The sequence below is a fragment of the Nelusetta ayraudi genome, unplaced genomic scaffold, assembly GCF_046127955.1.
Source record: "Nelusetta ayraudi isolate G7.1 ecotype Tasmania unplaced genomic scaffold, CSIRO-AGI_Nayr_v1 ptg000004l, whole genome shotgun sequence".
Classification (NCBI taxonomy): domain Eukaryota; kingdom Metazoa; phylum Chordata; class Actinopteri; order Tetraodontiformes; family Monacanthidae; genus Nelusetta; species Nelusetta ayraudi.
In genome coordinates this window covers 688551-698160 of record NW_027466054.1, presented here as the reverse complement: position 1 = coordinate 698160, position 9610 = coordinate 688551, and the positions used below count along the sequence as shown (strand labels likewise).

General features: G+C 49.1%; 1 protein-coding gene across 9 annotated transcripts; it reads right to left on the bottom strand.

Moving 5' to 3' along the window:
• Positions 1–270: 270 nt before the first annotated feature.
• zdbf2 (zinc finger, DBF-type containing 2) lies at positions 271–9584 on the bottom strand. Of its 9 annotated transcripts, none has more exons than XM_076041862.1 (11): positions 9383–9570; positions 8814–8876; positions 8571–8678; positions 8471–8511; positions 8302–8329; positions 8087–8201; positions 7859–8010; positions 7229–7682; positions 7017–7142; positions 6644–6951; positions 271–1506 (listed from the first exon to the last, which is right to left on the bottom strand). In XM_076041862.1, the coding sequence occupies exons 4-11, from the start codon at positions 8490–8492 to the stop codon at positions 528–530; spliced, it is 2184 nt and encodes a 727-aa protein (XP_075897977.1). In that variant the 5' UTR covers positions 8493–8511; positions 8571–8678; positions 8814–8876; positions 9383–9570; the 3' UTR covers positions 271–527. The 9 variants fall into 9 exon arrangements, with proteins under 9 accessions (XP_075897977.1, XP_075897940.1, XP_075897957.1 ...); XM_076041825.1 differs by having other exon boundaries at positions 8601–8678; XM_076041842.1 differs by having other exon boundaries at positions 8601–8678; positions 9429–9564.
• Between the last annotated feature and the right edge of the window lie 26 nt (positions 9585–9610).

The window sequence follows — 9610 nt, the reverse complement described above, 5'->3', positions numbered from 1 at the left end:
AGGCCCCGGGCCGGAGGGCACCCGCCCCACGAGGAGCCAGGGCAAGATGACAGGGAGGCAGATACCCCAAGAAGAAGGGCCACCACCCGGGGCGGACAGGCAGCAGAGCCCGGCCCAGTCGGGGGCCCCCCCGGGCAAGCGAGACCAGACCCATCCCCATGACCAGGACCCAGCCCCATCGGTACCTAAGGCAGGCCCGGGCACCCAGGGCCCTACCCCCCCCCTACGGACCCAGTATGGCGCATCAACCGGTGAGACACCACAACTCAATTCCAGCTTAGAAAATATGTTTTATTCAGCAACAACAATAATATCAAATAACAAAGTCAAACTGAAGTATCAAAACACATGAAAACAGATAGAAGAAACAGTGTTTCCCCCTGAGACCTGCTGCTTGTGTTCCAGCTGCCAATAAACCATCTGGTCAAAAATAAAGTCAAAGGTCAAACCGGAGACTGAAGTTGTCGATTTTTAACAGAGACCTTTAACCTCCAGGATGCCCAGGAAAAATGTCACTTCGTGCTTTTTCACGACTCAAGTTGTTTATTTGAATTTTTTCTGAAGCTCCGCCCCCTCCGCCCCCTCAGGGGAGGAGCAGCAGAGCTCCGACCACTGCTCCCTGTCCGCCTCAGTCCCTCCCTCCGGGGCGGGGCCTGAGGGGGTGGGGCTTCGGCCCTGCTGGATCTCTTGGCTACCAGGGGACGGAGCCTGAGGGGGCGTGGCCTCCTTAGGAGGGCCTTGGCCACCTTGCTCCGGCCCCCCCGGTGAGACTGCGCTGAGTCTCTACTGAGTGTGCTCAGCAGAATGGCCGAGCACATCTGACCTTTGACCTCTGGCGGCCCCTCCCCCTGCGGTCGGTGGGCATTAAGGTTGGGACTCAGGCTGCGGAACAGCTGGCGCCTGCAGGAGGGGGCGGAGCCTCTGGAGGGGGGCAGAGATTTCAGGACGCGGCGGCTATTGGGGTCGTAGAACCTCACTGGTAGCTGCTTGTACTTGACCTTTGACCCCTGCTGATCCAGCGGGCGCCGCTTCTTCCTGCAGCGTCTGGGGGTGGAGCCGGGCGCCAGCGAGTGGGCCAAGCCAGGGGGCATGGTCAGTGGGCGGGGTAAGGGGGTGGAGCCAGGGGACAGTGGTAGCAGGTAGAGCATTGTGGTGCAAGGCTGCAGTGGCGTCACGATGGGCGAGTAGCAGGACGGGAGGCAGCGCCAAGCCTGACCACCAGTGGGCCTCGCAGTCACCGGGGTAACCGCCGCTGCTGTCTCCTGATTGGCCGCGGGGGCTGGGGCCTCCTGATTGGCCGGCCGGACCTCCGGGACAAGCAGACGGTATGTCTGGGTGCCGTGACTCACTTTGACGACCTGACACCTGGATGCCACTGTGAAACCCCGCCCCCTCTTCCTCCTGGCCACGCCCACCACGTCCTCCTCGTCTTGGACGTCCAATGGGGGCGGAGCCACCTCCTCCTCCTGGACACGTCCCTTCCGGCCGAGGCGCCGCCTACCGTACCTGAAGAGGCAGAGGGTCACATGACCTGATGGACGTCTCCACCCCACACCCGGGCCCCCACCACGCAGACTGCGTTTACATACACAGCTTGATCAAGCTATGATCAAAATTGGATATTGTCCAATCAGACTTCTGTGCCAGTATACATGCAACAGGCAAAATCGAATTATTGACGGGAATGTGTTCCCCTCCCCAACACTAGTGGGCAACATGAATCTTTTCAGCGTGTTCATTTCCGATTACCCTCTTTCGTCGCACAATAACAAACAACTGGAGCGCGATACAACATCGGTGTTATGTCCGTACTGGTCATTAATTTAATAGGTTTCCTCACCGAACAGCCGCTAATGTGCTGCCACTGTCAGCGGATTCGTCAGAAATTCACAAACATATTACTGCCGATTTTTACAGTTGCAGCCCACATCCACCAGAGCAAATATACTCTTTTAAGTGAGTGTTACATACTAGTGACATTAAAAAATTAGGAATTACAATACACCCAAGCATGCGCAGGGCTGGACTTTATTTCACCCAATTGAAAAGCCTCTGTGAGCCACCGAGACTCACAGCTAGCACACCGTCATCGTTTATATAACATTTTGTGGGCTGCCTGAGACTCGTTTCCCTCGGCCACCATATTTTCTTTACTTTCATGAAAATTGCCAGTAACATGTTGTGTACGTTCGTGAATGTTTTGACAATCCACTGACGGTGATGCTGCAGCTGTTTGGTAAGGAAACCGATGGTGATTTGGAGAGGCAGACTACAACGTTGCATGCTGTTGGAGAGCTACAACAAAACAATGTCTTTGATTTTACACTTTGTGCCGTCACTGTGGCGACTGACCGGGACCCTTCGTTCTTGGTGCATGCAGGTTTGGAGAAAAGACTGCCGGGAGAGGGTTTGTAAAGCCACTTTCCCACTGAAATTAGGGGGTTGACAGTGTTTTTTGTTTTTTTTTTAACGCGGGTCGACTATCAATCGGCATTTGGCCCCTTTCCCACTGATCAAAACCAGTTAGGTCTGACCCCGCTGGCAAGCTCCACAGCTTCCACTTTTACCGCTGCGGGTCTGCTGACGTCATTGCACTGAGACCGTGTAGATAAAATGTGACATAATTCGGGGAATTAAACAATGGAGAGCGAGTCCGGCGGTGGCCAGTGTTCTTTGTTGTTGGGCACCTTTGAATGTAAAATAGTTCCGTGAATAACCGCAGAACAATGGTGTCGTTCACGTCAGACTTTCGGCGTCTGGTCTATTTTGTGTGCGAGCTGCGAGTGAAAAAGCCAGAGGACGGGACTTCCAGCGGAGCCATGTTGCTCCGTTGCTGATTAGCCAACTAACCAAATCGTTATTTGGACAAACCTCAGCAAAAACATGACCAACAACACCACAAAAACGAGCACTACTGATAGACTTGCTAGATATCAGTTTAGAAACAGAGAAGGAGATGAAAGATCGTCGGAATCAGCCGATGCTAATAAGCCTGCTAACCCCGACGAAGCTAGCGCTAGCAATGTCTCTGAAACTGCCGTTAGCAACCTGGAAGGGATGCTGCAAGCTATCGGCCAGTCAAACTCAGAAATACGAGGGGACATTCTACAGATGAGGATTGATGTAAAGGAATTTGAAGGCCAAACCAAGGAATCATTCACAAGGCTTGAAACATCAATTTGAGGTTTAAGTGCACAACTAACAAAGCTGGAAAAGAGGGTCGCTGACGCGGCGGAGTGCATAACAGCCACAGAGGAGACCAACGCAGCTCACGGGAAAGCCATCGGCTTCCTACTGCAGCGTGAGGCAGAATTATTTGAACGGTGTGAGGATCTTGAGAACAGGCACAGAAGGCAAAATCTAAGGCTCTATCAGGTACCTGAAGGAAGCGAGGGGAGAGATGTGACCGCCTTCATCAAAAGGTTACTGCCGACGGTGCTGACTAGTTTGCCGTTAACCGAAGCCGACATCAGAATTGACTGAGCGCATAGAGCACTCATGCCAAAACCGAAAGAAACAACTTGCCTCGCTCCATCGTGATTAAATTTGCGGACTACACAGTGAAGGAACAGATCTTGCAGTATGCTTGGAGAAGCAGATCTACTTTGATAACGACTACTCGCCGGAGCTACAGAAGAAACGCGCTCAGGTAAGATATGTTGTGAAACAGCTCAAGGAGAAAAACGTGAAAGCAAAGTGCATGTACCCAGCCCGACTGAGGATGATGGTGGGATCTGAGGAAAAAAACTTTCCATGCGGTGATGGACGCAGCGCAAGGTGCTTAAGGACCTCAACATCCAGGTCCGAGTCGAGCGGGATAAAGCAGAGCGTGTGTGGCCAATCACAGATGGGAGAGACGGGCTACCAAGTGAGGGGGACGGAATGTCAGCATGTTTACAGAGGACGACTGCAGGTTTTTCTTCCCTTGAAAAGACTGGGAATACTGCGTAAAAAAGTAAGGTTTTTCCATGTTAATTAGATGAGCAACCGCGAATAAGCTACTGGTAAATGCTTAAAGTTAAATGGTCTTATTACCTCCAATTATAATGGTGTTGTTGGGCTATACATATATGTTTGTGTGTGTATATGTTTATACATGTGTGTGTGTATATATATATGTATATACATATACATATACATATATATATACATACATATACATATATATATATGTATACACATATATGTGTGTGTGTGTGTATATATATATATATATATATATACACATATATACGTATATATATATACACACATATATACACACACACACACACACACACACACACACACACACACACACACATATATATATATATACATATATATTTACATACATACATCTATATGTATATATACATATATCTATATGGATATACACACACACACACACACACACACATATATATATGTATATATAATTACTTATACATATCCCTGATACTGATATAAGTTTATATTTCTCTCCCATCACCCATTTTAGGTACCGTGTGGTACCGAAAATTAAACACCCAGACACAAATAGATTTACCTCCCAACCAAAAGAAGTAACTGAGGCTTTTGCTGCATATTATAAAAAATGATATGAAGGTCAAGAATTAACAGGGAAGGAGGAAAACATAACAAAACTCCTCGACTCGATCCAATTGAATAGATTATCACAGGATGAGGCCGAGTTGCTATCTTCCCCCATAACAACACAGGAAATAATAGACAGTATTAGTAAACTAAAGAATGGTAAATCCCCGGGTGTCGACGGATACCCTGGGGAATACTATAACATTTTTGTTAACGAGCTAGCCCCAATTTTATGTAGGGTTTACAACTACGCACTGGATGAAAGGGACCCCCCAAAAACCATAGTTATACACAAAGAGGGAAAGGATCTTATATCTAAATTTATTTGGCAAAATAAGAAACCAAAGGTGAGAAACGCTCACTCTTGGGAAGAACGGGAGTGGAGTCAGCCTTCCGAATTTGAAATATTATTTCTGGGCCGCACTATTAACAACAGTGGTAGCTTGGATTAACAATGATGTGGAATCAGGGTGGGTAAACATTGAACAGAATTCATTGCAAGTAATACCTTTATCCACTTTAGTGTTTCTGAGTAAAAAGTCCCAGAGGAAATTTGAAATCAATAATATATGGGTGAAACACACCTTCAAAATATGGTCAACGGTCCAAAAGACAATAAGAGGGGCAGTTGCCCTTTCAAGGGGAATCCAGACCCCCCCCTCTCATCAACAGATATCACTTTTAAGAGATGGGCAAGGAGAAACCTGAGGGTTATTGACCAGTTGCTCTGTGACACTGGTGTACAGCCATTTGCATATCTGGACTGGACAAATGTTTTCTACCCCTAAGCGATATGTTCCGGTACTTTCAGATAAGGCACTACATCACAAACCATGCAGATTGGAATATAATTAAAAATGCTCCAACCAGCATAGAAATTGACTTTGTCAACATAATTAAACATCAACTATGGATTGTCTTAGGTGTACGCTTGTTCGTTTGTTGTTTCTCAATGGCTGCTTCTGTTCGGCTTATCTGGACCCTAGTGGATTTCGTTTTGTTTTGTTTTCTTGTGATGTCAGCTGCACTCATGCATGGCTTGTGATGTTGTCAAGGAACTGTTGTGTTGTTTGTGGTGTGTTTCTATTAATAAAAATAAAAACAAAGAAAAGGCCAGAGGACCTCCATATGAACAATTTTTGAGTGCTGATGGACCATAATTGAACACCTCAATGGCTGCAACTGCTGCGATATTATGATTTAGCACACGTAACGCTTAACGTCATCACGTGTGGCAGGTAAAAGACGTGATGTTGACGCAGGTCTGCCTTTCCCACTGCAAGCTGATTGGAGCACAGCTGATTAGAGACGGTTTTAACAAGGCTTGCTTGCAGGGTTGTTTGACATGTTTCGACGCGAGTCGGTGAGCCTTTCCCACTGCCACCAAATGCAGATTCATGGCGGGTGTATGTTTTTGGTAAGTGGGAAAGGGGCTTAATTGTAGTGTATGTAGCTTCAGTAAAAGCAATGAAACATATCTGCCTACTCCTTTTATTGCGTAGATAAATAGAAGTAGAAAACACAATGTCAACGAAAGAGTTTCAACACATAATGGAGAGACAATTTCTGATTAACGTGCAGGTCATTTAAGAAACCTTTTGGACTTCTGGTGGTGTTTTGAACCTTCAGGAAGGAACTACAAGCAGCAATTCCACTCCAGGTGAGAACCGCCATTGTACTGTATTTACTGGCAAATTCTGCAGAAAACCCTTTTTAGAGTACACAAATTAATTGAAAGGTTTGCGTACTGCTTCTACAAAGGAATATTGTCCAAAGTTATACATAAACTTATAGAACTGCCACAAGTTCAAGTAGCATGCGTTACCCAGTTAAACTCCGACTAAGGCGTATACATGACGGAGAAATTTGAATTCCAATTGCATTATCTGGGTGTCTTAATAGATAGTTAGACTAATGCGTTTACATGCACTTCAGTTGTCCAGTCATAGTCAGACTAAGGCAATAATTTGGTTTTCTTGACTGTCATGTAAATGTAGTGTCAGAAAAAAACTAGGGAGGATACCAGGAGAGGAGGTCACTGTGGTCACGAGGGGTCACTGGTTGTTACCTGGCCAGGGACTCGCTGTCGAAGTAGCAGGTGAAGGTGTGTCGTCTGAACTGGCGGACCAGCCGCTCCACCTTCTCCTCGTCCTCCTGCTGGATCTGGGCCCACGACTTCCCCCTGAAGGATTCTGGGACATGCCGAGACTCCAGGGGCGGGGCCTGGTCCTGCTTAGCCCCACTCCCAGACAGGTGGAGGGTGGAGTGGAGCTGATCCTGATAGACCTGGTCCTCCAGCAGCACCTGGAGGTCCATCAGACAGGTGAGCTCCTGTCTGGTTGACCGGCTCACCTGGTTGGGCGTCTGCAGCTCCACCTGGTGGCAACATGAGTTCAGGACAGAGAACATGTGAACCCCCTCCCCTCGATCCCCACACACACCTGTAGAGCTGAGTCCCAGTCATCGCTCACTGTCTCCGTAGAGGTGGGGAGGCTGAACTGAAGGTCCTTGAACTCCTCCTGCTGGCAGCTGCTGGAACTGCGCCCGTGGCAGAACCTCCGGATCACCTGAAGAGCAGTAGCAGCAGCAGACACTGGAACCAGAAGGTCATGGAGCAAAACCACAACAACAAAGAGGACTCAAAGGGTCACACCTCCTCCATTGTCTGGCCCACAGGGTACGGGGTGACCGGGGGGACAAGGGGGTCAGGGTTGTCCGAGGAGAAGAGCGCCTCCTGCTGGGTTTTCGGCCACCTCCCCCAGGGAACAGAGGGAGAGGATTCACTGCTTTTCCTCCTGTTGGTTTTTCTGTGGACCTTCCTGTGGACAGTGGGTGGAGCCTGGGCCTGTGGGGGTGGAGACTGGGCCTTTCCACAGGACGTGGGCATGCCCTCCACGCAGGTGGTCCTCTGGTCTTCTGCTCTGATTGGTGCAGCTAATCTGACCAGAAGACCAGCCTCACTCTGCTGGCCCAGTCTGCTGTCTGCTCCCTGATTGGCCGAGAGACGTTTAGTCTCACCTGACCCGGGTGTGCATTCCGGAACCTGGTCAGGCTCCCCCCAGGACAGCGGGGGGGCAGAGCCAGACGGCAGGTCGATGTCAGGAGGTCTGCAGGGACAGAAGGTGATATCACTCATTGTGGGTCATTGGAAAGGTCACTGTGGGTCTTTGTGAGGTCACTGTGGGTAATTTTGAGGACACTAAGGGTCATTGTGAGGTTACTGGGGGCCATTGTGGGTCACTGTAGGTCACAAGCTGGAGGTGCATTTGATTCGCTCAGTCACCTGGGGTCCTGGTAGCGGTGCGGGTGGTGCAGCAGGACGTCCTGCAGGAAGCGCTCTAGCAGGACGGAGCTGGTGGAGGTGGAGAAGCCTTGGGGGTTGGGGACTCGGGTGGTGGCCTGGATGGACTCCAGGTGTTTGAGGCTGGACAGGTGCTGAAATGACACGTTGTTACTGCGCTGCTCAACCTAATTGGCCACTGGGGTCTGTTGACCAAACTGGTGCTGCTACCTGTTCCAGGTTGCTGTAGAGGAGCCTGCAGTAGCCACAGTAGCCCTGCCTGCTGGGCTGATGGCCAGATGGCCCTGCCTCTGGCTCCGCCCCCATTTCTGGCTCCTCCCACATCCTGTCACTCAGCATCATGTTAAATAAATTTAAAACACTTTACAGAAAAAAGAAAAAAAATCATTATCAGTTACTATTAGATTATTATCAAGCAAACTCACCTGCTGGCAGCCTCCACCTTCCTGTCAGCTACAACACACACACACACACACACACACACACACACACACACACACACACACACACACACACATTCTCAAGGCTCATAGGACTGATTAGCTGTGTGTGTGTGTGTGTGTGTGTGTGTGTGTGTGTGTGTGTGTGTGTTACCTTTCTCTGAGGAGTGTGACATGCTTCTACTTGCTGAAGCTCTGAAACACAGAAGAGAAACAATCCAGGTCACCTGCACTCAGTTGGGTTCAAAGGTCACCTGAGGCTGAAGGTCTGTGGGGGGGCTCACCTGGGGGCCGCGTGCTGCCACTCCAATCACAGGGCTCCATCCCGTAGCTGAGGTGAGCCGCTGGTACGTTCCATGAGACTGGAGGAAATGAGTCAGTCTGAACGAGTCTGTCAGTCGATTCACACGGACGGAGCTCTAGCCGCACGAGTCTGTTTAATATTTTTTCAATTTAATTTTGTATATTTGAATAGTTGTTTAATTTTTCATCATTACCTATTTATGAATGTGTTTCGGGGGCTATGTGTTCTTGTGTGTATTTATCTTGCTACTGGACACCTGAAATTAGTATCTAATTGCTGCTAATGAACAGAATTACCAGCAATCAATAGAAACACAACTGTACTTCCGGTCATGCTGATTATCGAACTGTTGCTCGGAATATTTTTCTCCTAACCAATAAGACCAGTCAGTGACACTCAGGCGCCTGTGTTAGAATATGAGAGAAGCTTCTAGAATACGGAAGTCGGGGCAGACCCGAACCCGCTATGAATCGATTCCATATTCTTCAAACTAAAGACTAAGATGTGCAAAATGAAGTGATTGGCTGACGGGATGACCTGCGCAATGATTGGCTCGTTGCTGCTAACTAGCGCGAGCGCTACCAGTTCCGATGTAAACATCTCCGTCGTAACTGTCGGATAAACGGCAGTTTGCGATAAGTCAGTAAGGCGCTGGTGACGTCAACGCTGCTGTGTGTGTAGCTAGCAGTTAGCATGCTGTCGAGCGGACGGGTCGCTAGCGGCCCGTGGGCTGTGAGGGACCCAACTTCCAATCGACTACACCTGCTGCTACGGACCGCAGATTCGGTTCTTCACCTTCACCGCTCACTTGTGATATTTCTTCCGTCTTTCACTCCTCCGCCGAGATGCTGATGTTCCCGCCAGTCTTCTTCTGCGGCAGGAAGTCCGTCCAACAGACGGCAGTGTTGCCGCCTGGCGGAAATGGAAGGTCCTGCACTTGGGTTTCTCCACCAGATGGAGAGTGACACCAAGTGGACTTCGGGTGTACCT

Excerpts from the sequence above, each read along its gene's own strand:
- zdbf2 (XM_076041833.1), bottom strand. The coding sequence starts at position 8,492 with ATGTCACACTCCTCAGAGAAAG. Across the intron at positions 8,202-8,301 it reads AAGGTGGAGGCTGCCAGCAG|GATGTGGGAGGAGCCAGAAA; the intron begins GTGAGTTTGCTT and ends GCTGAGTGACAG. Across the intron at positions 8,011-8,086 it reads TCTACAGCAACCTGGAACAG|CACCTGTCCAGCCTCAAACA; the intron begins GTAGCAGCACCA and ends GTGTCATTTCAG.